Here is a 16,391-nt window from a genome sequence, read left to right as displayed (position 1 = left end):
TTAGACGAGGGCTGGAGTTGGTGAGCGGTGACGGACTGGCGGTGAATTGAGGGCTGGAGCTGGAGGTGGATGGCCGTAGATGGTTGTTCTGTTATCTTGTAGATTATTGAGTGATAGTAGCGGCTTGTTTTTGAAATTAGAAGATTTAGGGTTACATCTATTAAGCCTTAATACCTTATACATAAAATAAAATTAAAAAAAATATTAGTTTTGGGATATTTCAGATAGTTTGGATATCCGAACTATCCGAAAAATCCTAAAACTGCTATCCGAATTCGAATTTTTGGATATCCGGGATTCGGATATCCGAAATTTCGGATATTTCGGAAACGGATTATCGGATAATTCGGATCGGATACTTTTGAACACCCCTACCGGCAGCAGGTGAAGAGACCGAGAAGGGGAAGGAGGGGGGCAGCGACATCCTATGACTGATGCCTTTAGTCTGGCCAGATGTGGCGGGTGGGACGGCGACGACGGTGGCGGCTGACAACCGGAGAGTGGAGACCTGGTGGTTAGCTGCTAGTGGCCGGTGTTGGTGCCGGTAGTGGTTTATTGAAGGTAAAGAGAGAATGTAGAGAGAGAGAGAGAGAGTGTGTGTGTGTGTGTGTGTGTGTATGAGGAGAGAGAGTAGTTTAATAAAAATGTATTTTAAATAAACATGGTAAAAAGACCAATATGCCCCCATGTGCAAAGCACATGAGTATATTTAACGAGAAAAACTAACTGGGTTAGGGCCAAAGGACCTGACGTGATAGGGTTTTTAAACGGAAAGAATGTTTTATGCCATTAAGTTTGCGAAAGGATGTCTATTGAAAAAACGTACAAACATAAAGGACAAGCTTTGATATTTTGTAAATTTATATATGTATTTATTTTGACAACCTAGCAAATCCAGTGATCTATAAGAAGAAATGTATTATATGTAATGTGGTCACACCTCCTTTCATGATTGCTATTCTAATATATATTAAAGCCTAATATATATATATATATATATATATATATATATATATATAATCAAATACATTTTATTCTTAACGTGAAAACAGTGAGAACCAATTTGCTGTTATTATTAGGTTTATTTTTACAAGTGTTTGCTGTTATTTTTTGTTCGTAGTTGCTAATTTTGATTATGAGACGTTATAAGTATTTGCTTATTTATATTTTGTTGTTATTATTAGATTTCTTCTTTTGTTGATATAAGTATTTGTTGGTATTTGCTGTTATTATTTTGTTCTTGATTTTAATTCTTTTGTTGTAATTTTTAGGTTTTTTTCTTTGTTATTATAAATAATTGTTTTATGTATGTTGATATTGTAGTTGTAGTTGATATTGTTTCTTACGCTTTCGTTTTTTTTATAAATTGGTATTGTTTCCTACGTTCTAATGTTAAGACTGAAATGCACATGAACCTTCCTGTATATATTTGAACTGCAAATTTCCATTAAACAAGTCAAACACCCATCCTACCGATAGGCTAGCATTGGCTGGAACAAAACAGCCAGAGAAACATTACATAATCAAAATTTTCCATCTACTCCACAAAAAGTTAAAACTTTTATGTCTCCTAGAATATTTTCGATCTTCAAAGGTTTACTTTTGAAGATAACGCTATTCTGATACCTCCACATACACCATATAGCCACCATAATTATAGATTGAACCATTTTCCTCTTGTGCGTAGTATACGGAATTTGTTTTACAATATCAAAAATGTCATTTACTGACCGACATGAAAATTTGGTGTATTACACCACCTGCTTATTCTTTGCCACACCACCGTTGCAATAAAACAAGACATAAAGATGTGATCAACCGATTCCCTTGCCGGCATACAATTGCTGCAAATATCCGAGCCTAAAAAGACAGTTCCCTAAATTAAATTATCACTCATGGGAAGACTATTTTGAAGGGTCCGCCACAGTATAGCATTCACTTTTAACGGAACCCAATTATTCCACTCCAAAATGCATATTTTTAGTAGGAGAACATGGCTTGTACAAGTCATTTCATTGATGCAACCGAAAACGACCCCGACGCATCGCCTCCCAACACCCATCTGTCATAGCCACCTTTGAACTTGAAATAATATAGAATTTCTAAAACTCCACCAGTTCGTTAACGTCATCACCATAAACGGGCTGAAATTTCGAGTTCCACTACAGCGAATATATCCCATTCTTTTGACACACCGTTCAACCACTAAACAAGACTTATCTGCTTCAAAAGAAAACAATTTGGGGAACCGGTTTTTTAACGGACCATTGTCTATCCACACATCCAACCAAAGTACAACTTTTGACCCGTTTCCCACCTCCATTTGATCAACCTAAACATTGAGATTTGAGAGTTAGCAAGAGCATTTTCCAATTTTACAATTGTTCCCCAAGTCCCATTAACCTTTTATTATGTGGGATAATCGACCATGTTCTAAACTTATGATGTAAAGCGATAATAATTTTTTTCCGTATACTATCCTCTTTCATATGCTATCTTTGTATATAAACCCAAATCAACCCCCCCCCCATCTTCTTTAGTTGAAGTTACTCGGCTCCAAGCGATCCAACATGTTTTCGAGTTATCATCATTGCCCTCCCATAAAAACCTTCATCTTTTAGCCTCTAATACTTTAAATTCTTGTAAAGTCTATATTATTTATTGTAAATTATAAATAATTATAAATACTTACTTCCTTGATTAAAATTTCAAATCTATTGTTGAATATAAATATTGAGTAGTTTCACTCAAGGTTTACTACATTTATAATTTTTTACTTACTTAGTTAACAAATTTAAAATTAATAATTCGTATAAATTATATTATTATTTTAGCTATGAATATGCAATCAATATTATTCTTTTGTTGTTCATTAATTTGTTTTTAAAAGGGATATTCGATTTTAATAATTTAAACTTTGGTTTATTCGCTAATATTGATTTTAATTTAAGAAATTCCTTACATTAATCTCAACTTTCACTTTATTAGCCTTCATCGAGCATTTTCTTAACGGGAACTAACCCGGTTAGTTTTAGAACAAAATATGTTATTTCTCCAAATTAAAGAAGACAAATGAAAAATGTCATTGGACTTAAAAACTCACCACCATGGCCGCAGCCTCCACCACCACCACGGCCACTACCGCCACCACCAACGACACCGCCAATAGCACCGCCACCGCGATCGCCGCCACCATCACTATGACCACCGCTGCCGACATCACCACCACCATCACCGCCACCACCTCTGTTTGAAAATGGGATATTGGATTTTTTGATTTCAAATTTTGGAATTTTGGTCGGCAAAAATAATTATATAAATTTTCAAACATGCGGAGGTGGTGGCGATGTGATTGGCGGCGGCGGCCGTGGTTGTGAGTTTTTAAGTTAAATTACATTTTTCATTTGTCTCTCCCAGCTTGAAGAAATGATTTATTTGCTCTAAAACTAACCGGGTTAATTTCCTTTAAGAAAAGGCTCAGTAAAGACCAATAAAATCATAGTTGGGATTAATGTGAGGAATTTCTTAAGTTAGAATTAATATAAACCAATAGCCAAAATTTAAATTATTAAAATCCAATAGCCCTCGTTAAAAAGCTTACACAGTTCCTCTATTTCTATATTATAGTCAAATAATTTATAAATTATAGGCTGATATGGCATTTGCTGATATTATTATTTTCAACCAAACATTTGACATTCCTTCATCATATCCACATTCATAATTACACTAATAAGTGGAATATGAAGACCACATCCCAAAAGAAAAAAAGAAAAAGAAAACTTTCACTTCACTACCACTCATTCCGAAACCTCATACTAACACATAAAAACAAAGTAAAATAAACATAAAATACCAAGATTAGAAAAAAAAACCGAAAACAAAACAAAACGCTTTATTTAATACCTATCTGGCTAGAAACATGAAGTATCCGACCTCCTAATCGACTCCAATCTTTTCACTACATCACTTGCATATGGTCGCGCAGCTATATCATGAGCAGTGCATTGTAGTGCAAGATACATGATCTCCACAATTTGATTAGGGTTTTCTTGTGCATGTACCTTAAGTAATGGATCAACCCATGCCTCGAGGTGGCAATCCGAGTAGCAATATCGTGCCCATTCGACTATGTTTTCGTGCAAACCAATCTCGGCATCAACGGGAGTTTTTCCTGTAAGTAGCTCGATTAGGATGAGGCCGAATCCGTACATGTCACTGCTCGCGGTTATCTCTTTAGTCTCTTTTGTCTCTACAATATGGCAAGTAAGGTTTTTTAACATCAAAGACATGAGGATAATAGCAATTAAACTACTGTCCCACAAATTAAACTTGGTCACTCGATCATTGGTTGTTAAAATATGCATTTCAAATATAGAAACACGTCAGAAAAACATAATCTGGAAGACTGTTAACAAATCTCCTTGTCATATGAATTTAATAAGATACCTAAAAGACGGCACTACTTTTTAAGAAAACATTAAATTATGAGTCAAGTGGCCGGAGTATAATATGTGCTGGCTAGTGTGAATCTAAGACCAATGAATTTCCAAATATTAAAGGATGACACAAATTAAACAAAATATCTTTTTCTTAGGTTAACATGATATTTATATTAGTTTATTCTTGAAATCTAAGTTTTAATAACTTAAACTATAATCAACTCAGCAATAATAACTCACACTTGCAAAGAAGAGATGAAAGCCCTAATGAATGGATTATCAATTAAGTTCGCCTTAATTATTAGCTAAACTATGAATACGGATTATTATCAGCTAATGCATGGATTATCAATTGTACGGATTAATTATTATCAACTAATGCATGGATTATCAATTCAATTCGTCTCCATTATATATAACTATATACAAGTGTGTGTAAAGTTGATTAATGTTTGATAATTTTTTTTTTTTTTGAAAGATAGAGGAGGGAGTGAAAAACAATTTCTCTTTCGATCTATGATTGTGTACAGTTGTAAAAGGCTAAAAGCAAAAAGGAAAGAAATTCATGATGTTTTGTTGGGACTTTGTCTACCTTGTTCAATTCATGTGTGCATGGATTACTACCAAAGTTTTAATAAAAATAATTTTGTGAAAGTACGTGCCAATAATTAGTCTTATTTTATATGTAACAGTGTGAAACAAGCTATATAATTTTTAAACTGAAAAGAATTGTTTTCATCAACTTAAACTACTTAATACATGAGTACGTGACCACTTAAGAGAGGTTAAACTACCATTAAAAATAACCATGAACAACTTAATTAATTAGTTGAAATTTGTCATCTAACCCTGCCTTGTTTCATATTTATTTCATTAAAATTTTATATCTAAGTGTCTCGTTTTATAACGTGCACTACTGTACGTAATATTAATAATGCAAGTTCTTTAGAGTAATATTATCTAGGCCAAAATCAACATTTACCTGGTGCAACATAGGCTGAAGAAACCAAACACTTAGTGATATTGTCCGAAAAAATCATTCCCGGAGGACTTAGTTTAATACTAGTACATGCCCCATCTTTCCCATCAACCACCGTAACATTTTCTGGCGAAACATTGCCAACAAGAACACCAGCGGGCGAGCAACAACCATGCAAAAAACGTAGCGCTTTTGCGATTCCAATGGCAATTTTCCCACGGCTTTCCCAACTTAACTCTCCCATAACTTCATTCAACTTCTTCCCTTCCACATATTCATGAACCAAAATCAGTCTTCCCTTTTCTGACTTGCAAATTGCAATTAGTTTGGATATATTTGGATGCTGAATCTTGCCGATGTCTTTGAGTTTGATGATGAGATTGTTATCGAGTTTGATACCATTGAATTCTTTGATGAAATATTTGGTGTATTTAGTTGCTATCACGTTCTTGTGCCCTCTCAAAGTTTGTAGAATTTCGTTAATTGTCATGGCTTTTGATGCTTTCTTGTCGAAAAATAGCAACTCCCATTTCCCACCTCCGTCTATCTCATTTTCAATTCTTGTCGTCTTGTACTGAACAACTTCATTTCTTCTTTTAACGTACAAGACGACCAGAATTACAGCAGCAAATGTGACAACTGTCATAGCTATCCCGAAAAACCACCAGTTGGCAGTTTTAATCACCTTACATGGCGGTAAATGGATGCGCGAGGCACCTCCACACAGGTTGTTACCTACCACTGCCGATGAATTGATAGCCGTAAACACTCCGGTGGACGGTAATTCACCATGGAAAAAGTTGTGAGATATGTTCACTTCAACAAGTGATTCCACATTCCCTAGTGTTTCCGGAACTTCACCGGAAAGTTGGTTCATTGACAAATCAAGATTTCCAAGAACCGGTAAAGTCGCTAGGGTTTCGGGGATTCCACCCGTGAGATGATTATTACTAAAGTTGATACTGACTAGCTTCTTGCATGATGATAATTCATCCGGTATTATTCCTGATATCCTATTTCGGCTTAATTTCAATTCCATCAACTCCGGTAACTTCCCAAACATCATTGGAATGTGACCGGAAAATTCATTTTCAGACAAATCCAAATTCTCAAGCTTGTTGCTACCAAAAGAATCCGGTAACAATCCAGAAAATCTATTTCTTGACAAACTCAGCATTTGAAGCATTGGCATATTCCATCTCAAACTATTAATTTCCCCGGAAAGATTATTCGCCGACAAATCAAGAAAGTAAACAAGGGGAAGTTGAGTGAACTCCGGGGACAACCGACCGGATATCTTATTATTTTGAAGACGAACCCTTTCTAAACTCCGGCAAAGACTCAAAGTTTTAGGGATTTCACCTTCAATAGAGTTTGAAAATAGGATAAGTTTACGAAGATGACCGGAACTACAAAGGGTTTCAGGGACTTTTCCAGTGAGATTATTGGTTGAAAGATCTAGTATTGTAAGATTATTATACATCCCTAAATCTTTCGGAATCTCACCGAAAAACTTATTAGACCATAGTTGAAGAACTTGGAGATAACTTAACAAACTCAAAGATTTCGGTATGTTTCCTGTGAATTGATTCGAAAACAAGTGGAGGACTTCTAAATCCTTAAACTGAGAAACAAGTTCTGGAATCTCACCGGTTAAAAGATTATCACTAACATCAAGAGACTTAAGTTTCTTGAGGTTGAATATTGTTTTAGGAATCGGACCGGTAAGCTTGTTGAAGTACAAGAAAAGGTAGTTAAGTTCGGTAAGATTACCAAGTGAAGATGGGATTTCACCGGTGAGATTATTGAAAGCAAGATTGAGATGATTCAAGGAAGTTAGATAACCGATTTCGGTCGGTATCCCACCGGACAAATTGTTGTAACCCAAGTAGATAAATTTCAAGTTTTTCATAAACCCTAATTCGGATGGTACATCACCTACTAATTGGTTTGATGCCAAAGTTAAAAATTGTAAGTTTGATAGATTTGAAAGAGACTTTGGGATTTGACCAATTAGTGCATTTCCACCAAGATCAAGATATTGTAGCTCCAAGAAGAATCCAATTCCCTCCGGAATTGGACCGGAGAGGAAGTTATTTGACAAGTCCAACTTCACAAGATTTGGAATGGAACCTTTAGGAATCAAACCTGTTAAGTTGTTGTTACTTAAGTTGAGATGAATAAGTGATGCACAAGAGAATATGTTACTTGGAATTCCACTTGAGAGTTGGTTATTTGAAAGATCAATTGTTTCAACATGCAACATCTTGAATAATGATTCCGAGATTCGACCGGATAAGTTCTTTCCGGAAAGGTTGATTCCGGTGACATGGGTGGAATTGGAATCACATGTGACACCATTCCAGTTGCATAAAGATGATGAGTTTTTCCAGTTGGAGAGGAAAGATAAAGGATCAGTTATGGAAGCTTTAGTGGATAAGAGTAATTCATGCTCATTGGTATATGCAAATCCTGATCCATTAGAGAAGAATAAGAACACGGACAAGAACAAGAACATTAACATGGAGCATGTTTCTTGTGAGGTTTTTACTCTTGTCTTCATTGTAACTGGAACCTGAATGATCAGACTGCAAGTCTTGAATTGGTGTAAAGGAAAGATGGGACTCCACCACCAGGATTAAGCAACAGTTTGATCAATCACTTTCTGTAATCATAATGACAAAAACATGTTAAACTAAGTCATGGGATCCAGTGCTCCATGTGTAATTACTATTCCATTATGTTAAAGTAGAGGTGATCAAAGGCACGCAAACCATAATGATTGTTAGCCATGCATTAAGTTTAGTACAAAAAAATAATAATAATAAGGATAATACAAGTTGTAAAACCGGAAAATTCATTAGAATAACATGAAACTAATCAAACTTCTAAAAATTTTGGATGATTTCTACATCAACAATAACTTTAGAATTTGTATCCATATAGTTAAAACTAGATTTATCTTAATAGTTGGATTTTTTTAACTACTTAAGTGCTTAATCATGCTCTAAATTTATATCATTGCTCACCATGAAAAAATGCGAATATGTACAAAATAATAATTAGGAGACTAAAATGTAATGATCAAACCAATCAACAAATAGCCTTTTAACTTTGTCAATAAAAGCTTTCCATGAGCTATCACAAAAATGTAAAAATACCGACTATTCTATTATTACGTTTTCTAACATTAAGTTTTCTCTAGAAAAAAATGACAAAATTATTTAAATTTTAGGAAGCAGACGTTACAATAACAACTGTACCCGGTAAATCTCACAAATATCAGAATCTATTAGTTTAGAGAGGATGTAATGTATGCAAACCTTACATCTATCTAACAGGACGAAGAGATTGTTTTCAGAGAAACCCATGACATTAAATTTTGGAATATGAACAATACATGTGGATACGTATAAGGCGTACATATCGCACACCTATGCAACTATTTTTACTTTTTGTTTTTAGCTTTCTAGCTATAGAGTACCTAAATCATAACAATCACTTCATTTAAACCACAACTTTTGTTAGTACTAGATCATAAGTCAATTCTACAAAAAGAATATTGGGAGCACGTACGTATTGTGGACCTAAATGAGAACGAAGCTATTTGTGACAATCCCAATCTATATATATAAAACATAATCGTTTATAAATATTATCAGTGACTGTGGAAGCTAGAAAAATCCTACCAAACCAATAAGCCAATAAATAGACTGGGTTGATGTTGCAAACTAGGACAAGAAGCGTAGAAACTTATTAAGAAATAATAAGTAATCAATAGATGGACACATAAACAAACAAAAAAAGTTTATGTAATCTGTAAGAGAAAACATACCAGAGTATAATGATTAGGGAGTTAATTTGAAGATCAAGATCCATATGATTATCAAGAACCAGAAGAGAGGAGATATGATTTGATGATGTGAGGGTAAGGGTTTAAGGAGTTACGTGTATATATAGAGTGACGAGCTAGCTACAAGTAAAGGAGTCAAGCTAGGGATGTGGTATAATTACCAAAGTGGGCATTTGGACTTTGTGTTTGAAAGAGTTGAAAGGAGGGCAAAAAGCAAAAGAACAGATGTGGGGGAAAGGCTAAAGATTTTATGACGGAATTATAAGACCAAAATGTTCTTTTGACTGAATTTGGAAAGTGAGAAACGTTGGAAAGTACTTTTTATTCCTTTTCTTTCTTGGTTTGTGAGATTATTGAATTATCAAACTTAAAATCATCATAGTTCATTAGATGTTGCATGATAGATATATGTGTGTGTATATATATCTCAACGGAAACTCACATAATCCAACCAATTTTGCATTTTATGAAAACTAAGCTTATTTCAATACAATAGGATACCAAGTTGAACACAAGCAGTATAAACGCTCATGATGAATTTAAACAGGTTTCATACACACAATGTATACACATAATCAATTAGGGGGAAAGGGGTTCTAGTCACTGTGACAGCAACGGCTGTAATGGTGGATGGATGGTGGATAAACGGTGTGGCAGAGGCTGAGATGGCAGTCTAGAGAGATAAGGAGGAGAACTGAGACTTGGTGCATGGTGGCATTATGACTGTTAAGGGTGCTCGGTGGTGGTTGTGTGTGTGTGGATGGTGGCTGACAGAGATAGACGTGGGAAATCGATTTGGGAAATAGATTAAAAGTTGTATTATAAACAACTTATATCAGACTTCCAAATATATGTGTGCTTATGGCTAGATGTCGTCTACATAGACAGTGGCGGAGGTACACACAACCCACCGGGTTCGGCCGAACCCACTCTTTTTTCGGTTTTGTATATAGCCTATAACGTCGTATTAACGAGCGAACTCATTCTTTTCCGACGAGCGAACCCATTATAATTAAGAAAAACTATTCGAACCCATTGATTCGAGGGCAAACCTTTCTATTGCTTAGAAGTGTAAGTATTAACTCATTAGATAGGTGACCAAAAAAAATGAAGAGAACATATTAGATTTTTTCTGCAACTGAAAGTCTAAAACTATGGTGGTAATATTGGTAGAAAAGAAGATAAATTATAATTTATTTAATTATTTTAGGTGGCTGACACATTTACATGTGGGACACCATGGCTTGGTTTTTCTCTATATTCTCACTCCCATGTAAATATATGTAATATTGTAATTGTCTTATTTATAGGATTTGAAACGATAATGCAGAGGTAGATTTTTCAAGCAATTTAGTCTTTTTATTATTTCAAGTGTTAGGGTTAAAATCAAAGTATTTTCTTACTTGGGCCGAACAAACCCGTAAATTTTTATGTACGTTTGTATAAAAATGAAACATCTAAAAACAATGACCCTATATGAATAAAATCATATTCTATCAGTCGTCACTGAATATTAGCTCATTATGTTCGTATAATATTAGTTCTATGTGGTCAGGTCCCCTCTTAATCTAAAATGTTTAAGTTCCTCCTCTCCATTGATTAAGAAAAACGTAGTTAAAAGTTCTTTTAGTAAATAACTTTTTTTTTATAAAATATAAAATGCTTTATAAAACAATAAAAAATACTTAATAAAAAATAAAAATGGGCCAATAAAAAATACCCGTATATAGATTAATGTAAAAGACCAAAAATATTAATGGCTTATAACTTTACAATGCTAGCTCAATTAACACTTAATAAAACAATTTGAATTATAATATATAATATATTTTTTTTACTTATAAGGACTTTATATATTTTTTATATTTGCGATGTACTTTTGTTATGTTAGTGATATGTCATTTTATTTATTTGGATTCGACCAAACCCGAAAACTTCGACGCCGAAAATTCGAGCACCAAAAATTCCGAACCCATAGAAAAAAATTTCTGGCTCCGTCAGTGTGTAGGATAAATATGAGTATATAGCAAAGGGTCAGTATACATGGGAGAAGAAAAAGGGAGATAGCTTTTGTGGTGCAAATAGAACTAATAATGGATGCTCGTGCATATCCATCGACCATCGATCGTCTTGGTGGGGACTGCAAGGAGGAATATACAGTGTGTAGTCTCTGTCACTTGCTACCATGCTTTTTCATCTTCTCCATTTTCTAGGGCTTTTCGCCCTCCCCTTTTGCCCCACGCTTGTTCCAATCCTCTTTAAATATATTAATATTAATAATATTTATTATATCCTTTTAAACGACATGTATACATACGCATATGAAACATTGTTCAGCATAATAAATGATGGTGTAATATTTCATAAGTCTGAAATGATTGTCATTTAATTCTTTAAAAGTTTTATGTAAAAGCTGTTCAAATTAACAAACTAGAAAAATAACTATTGAATGAACCAAGTTATTATGATCCACCTCTTTATTCCTTTGGATAGAGCTACGGTGTGCCTACATCCCACCCTCCCCAGACCCTACTTATAGCTTTGCTGTCGGTGGGATTTTACTGGGCATGATTGATTGATTGATTGATTGAAGTTATTATGATTTTTAAATTTTATAAGCTAAGTGTTGTGGGTTATATATGTATAAAAACTTACATGTCAGAGTGAAGATAACTTTAACAAAAACCCAAAAATAACGTAAGTCATTGTTGCAAAGATTTGGAACTTTGGAAGTAAATAACTTACAACAACCATGATATGTTGTCTTTTGACAAAGAAAAACCAGGCATACATACACGCATATATATGACTGATTTCTTTTGAGAATCAATTTGAGTTTAAGAACTCGAAAGAACTCAATTACATTTTTTTTAATTTTCACATATATGTAATATATGTAGGTTACATGTACGTAGAAAAATTACAACATTTTTTACGCACCGATTCGATTTTTTACAGAGTTGTAACGGACGTTTAAACTAGTGTAATCACTGTACATCTTTATTCTCTCTCTCTACTTAATTTTTTAATCAGATTTAATATCGACCATATAATCTGACATATTTAATTAAATGTGTGATTAATAATAAGGTTCTTAAAATTTTGAAAACTTAACAAGGTTCTCAATTGATCTCTCTTCTCTCTCTCTCTCTCTATATATATATAAAGTGGTTTAAATAAGAAATCAGAGTGTGATGAAAACTTAAAGTATCCAGTGTAAACATAACACTATAACTCATTTGTACAAAAAGAAAAGAAGAAAAAAAAAAGAAATGTCGAGGGTTTATGTAATTCACCCTAGGGATGAGCTCGGGATGGTACCGGTACCAATCCCGAAAATTCGAAATATTTGGTACCGATACTGGTATCGAAATGCTCGGTTTGGTATCGGTACTGCACAGTATTTCGTGTAAAATTCAGGAAATACCGGTACCGTATCGAACCATACCGTTATCGTACTGATACCGAAAACTAAAAAATTCGTACCGTTTGGTATCAATGATACCAAATCGACACCGAATTCAATACCGGTTCTGAAAACGCTCATCCCTAATTCACTTTAGAAGGGGAAAAAGTATTACTGCTTTTGCTGTAGGAAGTGTGCCGTCACCTAATCAGCAATTTCTTTTTCTACAGTCCAAAGGTCCAAGTTGTAGACTTAGGTTGATGCGATATATTAAACTATATCTTATAAGGCTCTTATTGGAGTATAAAAGGTAGGGCCGTTTTCGAGGATTTAAATACCTCGGTTGAGTCGGAAAAAAAGGCCCATAGCCTTAACGAGTAACGAAGTATATAAGCTAATTTTTTTAAACTATGCTTAATGTTATAACAATAAACATAGAAAAATATATTATTAAAATCAAATACCGTAATAATTAACGATTAACCAATGATTGGTGAAACTCTCCTAAGTCCTATCATTGGAAAAAAAAATAGTTTGGTCTTTGGTGGCTAGCTTGGTCAACCATGGAGAAGCCTGGTGGTTAGCAACGAACCAACAGTGGTGGTCGGCTGGGTTGGTCGTTGCTCAGCATTTGCAAAGAAAGAAGGAACCAAAGAGAAATTTCAATCGACTGCTATTTCTTTTATTTTGCATCGGATTTTTATTTAATTTTTAGTTTGGGCCCAATAATTTAAATTTAATTAAATCAATTATGGATAAAAAATAATTTTGGGTCCAATAATTATAAGATGATAAAGAGCAATTCATATTTTATAAGTTTTATATTTTTAAATGTATATATAAAAATATAGATACAAAAAATTTTGACCCCTAAAAATTACATACCCCGACTGACGGTCCAACCGACACCATCCTCCAGCCGGCCGTTATTAAACGTTATTTTATTAAAACTTCAATGTGCTCTTAGTTAAGTAATGAAAACATAATTTATCCATTAGTGGTTTGTTGGAGCTAGAAAGTATGGAAGACTTAGGTTGTAACAACCCATTCATAGAATAGTTTGGTGGACACACAATTAGGTTATTCCACTCGACGAAATATATTATTTCCATAATATCGATCACGTGCACACGCATGTATGTGTATGTACGCATGAGTGGCCACCATGGCAGAAGCACTCAAGCACTATAGATAGCATGTATATAGCTTAGTGGCTTTGAGTTATCATCTTACAGGTGGTAATACTATAAATGGTCAAGTTCTTGTCCTTTCTAATTTCCTGTTTAAAAAGCGTACAAGTGCTTTTTTATTTATTAGAGAAGAAATCATAAAAATCAAAAAAGGAAACGGGTTCTTTTTGTATTTTTGGAGTTAAAAGAGCATATTATATGAGTTTTACTAAAAAAAAATATTTAAGATCACCCGCAATGCGGGGTGGTTTTTCTTCCACATGTCTACTGTGGCATTCATTTGTGAAACAAATGCAAAAATATTGCATTGAGGCTACCTCGGCATGTTTGGAGAGACATGTCAACTAAGTGCACCTTAAATGCAGGTATGGTTGGCCATCTGATAACAAAAAAACATTTTTTGTGTGGATATATAGTAGGGTGTTTGTAAGAAAAATGTGTATGATTGCGTTGAAGGTAAAAACGAGTTTGTTGAAAAATATAGGTAACAATCTGACTTGACGACTGACGATACATGTTTGTGGGAGGAAATCGGTGTTAACGTCGTGGATAGCCTAACCAAATTTCTGGCATCATTTGATTCTTTTGGACCATCAATATTTGGTCCACCCTACATGCATTTTCACTTATCTACCTTTGTTAGCTTGTTATTTTCATCTCATAGGATCTTCTTTTGGCGAATTTGTTTTCACTTTCATAATTGCCATATGCGTTGGTAAATAGTCGTCGGCATTTACTGTTGGTTATTTTAGTGTTGTTATATTAACTTGTCGATTGAGGAAATTACATTTAGAGATGAAACGAATTAGATGACATGGAAGTGCGGACTCGATTTAATTCTAATGTTATTTTGGCTTTATTATTGGATTTTATACTTGGGTTTAAGTAATTAATTTACTTGGGCTTAATAATAATATTAGATGAGCTTATAATTATTTTGTTTGAGCTCAAATGAGAATCAATAAGCATATTAATCAATATTTCCCCTTGTAGAATCCAATACTCTCGATCACACACATGCAAAAGAGAATCACGGTTACTGGGTTCTCTCGGGTTATTCATCAATAACAATAAAAATTCAATTCCGTGTTCAGAGTTCTCTGTCTTATCTATAATTTGCTATGAATTCCCAATTTGGTTAATTGTTAATTTATATGAATTAAACATAGATAATTCTGCTATATGATGAATTCAAGTCAAGTAGGCTCATATCTGCAAAAAAATAATGGTACGTATTCAGCACACCTCATCATCACTACCTATATTAATGTTGCACAATAGCAGATGTGACTAGACACATAAAAACTGAGCTATAGTGGCATCATATCGTTTGAGGTTAATGCATCGTAACTCGTTCCGTTTATCTAAAGAAAGGTGACGATTAGAGTCATGAGTCGAATTTGGTAATGTTGTCTAGCTTTTATCTCGTCTTTTTTTAATGTTGTCTAATGCTGATTAGTTGTAGGAAAGAATAACTATTTGAAATGACCTTCTACCAGTATGATATATTGATATTGATCTCACAACCATACATATTCATTGCTTTGCTTCAGAAAAGGTATGTATCGTGTTTGGCTCATCAAACTCTATTGTTGTCACAGTGTTAGGAATCTTTTCGTTTCATTGGCCGATCGTAAATCAGAGCTTTATAGCTTTGAGTGAATATGAAATTAAGTAGATTCGAATTTTCTTTTATTCCAACACAAATTTAAGACCTAAAAACATCTCTTAAGACTTAACGACTTTGACGAGGGATTGATAATTCACATGACTTGTGTGCGGATATGTAAGAATATAAAATAAAAAAAAAGAAGTGAAGAAAATGGTCCGTAACTTCTAAAAGAATAATCATTTTTTTAAGTTAGCACACACCTTCTAACCACACACTTAAATTTTTACCTTTTGTTAAGCATGGGACTTAAACCTCAAGTACCCACAGAAGAAACACATTTACTACACATCTTGATTAGGCTACATGCCGCCACGCTAATATTTTAGTTTACTTTCCATTTCATTCAAAGTTAAAAGTTAATTTGTGGGTTACTTTGGTTATATTCTAAGTGCGTACATATAATCACACACAATAGAAACTTAAATATTACTAGACAACAAACATGATAGGGATTACGTACGCGCATTTGTGTTTTATCTTTCTTTCTTTTTCTAATGACAAACTCATATACCAATAATCTACTTCTAAAATTAAAGTATTTTGCGCAAAGGACAATCTTCACTATTAACACTACCATGGTACCATTGGGCTACAAGCCCATATTTTGGTTTTAATTAATCATGTCTATTATTCTTATTAATTTGTTCTACAGAGTGTTTGACAATCTTGTAAGAAATCTTTAAAAGACCTAACTGATTAAGAGGTAGACTCTGAATCATGCAACATGTCAATACACATCCGCTAGCCATTCAGTCCTTTGTATTTAAACAAACTGAGCAGCAGATGTATATCACTATGTGATGTGAACATGATGTCAAGTAAAATTACTTCCACCAAATGGGGATCCAT

General features: G+C 33.9%; 1 protein-coding gene across 1 annotated transcript; it reads right to left on the bottom strand.

Annotated features, from left to right (window-relative positions):
* Window positions 1–3,914: 3,914 nt before the first annotated feature.
* LOC143581717 (uncharacterized) lies at window positions 3,915–9,330 on the bottom strand. The gene is made up of 3 exons (XM_077064432.1): window positions 9,257–9,330; window positions 5,425–8,086; window positions 3,915–4,243 (listed from the first exon to the last, which is right to left on the bottom strand). Exons 2-3 carry the CDS (start codon window positions 7,982–7,984, stop codon window positions 3,915–3,917), a joined length of 2,889 nt encoding a protein of 962 aa, XP_076920547.1. The 5' UTR covers window positions 7,985–8,086; window positions 9,257–9,330.
* Window positions 9,331–16,391: the final 7,061 nt, after the last annotated feature.

This window comes from Bidens hawaiensis, unplaced genomic scaffold (genome assembly GCF_021521415.1).
Source record: "Bidens hawaiensis isolate Kalapana, Puna unplaced genomic scaffold, B.hawaiensis_p1.1 tig00031153_1, whole genome shotgun sequence".
NCBI classification, from domain to species: domain Eukaryota; kingdom Viridiplantae; phylum Streptophyta; class Magnoliopsida; order Asterales; family Asteraceae; genus Bidens; species Bidens hawaiensis.
Note: the sequence above shows the minus strand (reverse complement) of the source record. Positions and strands in the feature narration are given on the sequence as shown.

Bases quoted from the DNA above. Each gene is read 5' to 3' on its own strand.
- LOC143581717 (XM_077064432.1), bottom strand. From the start codon at position 7,984: ATGAAGACAAGAGTAAAAACCTCACAAGAAACATGCTCCATGTTAATG. The intron at 4,244-5,424 runs GTAAATGTTGAT...TAGAGACAAAAG, and splicing joins TTCAGCCTATGTTGCACCAG to AGACTAAAGAGATAACCGCG.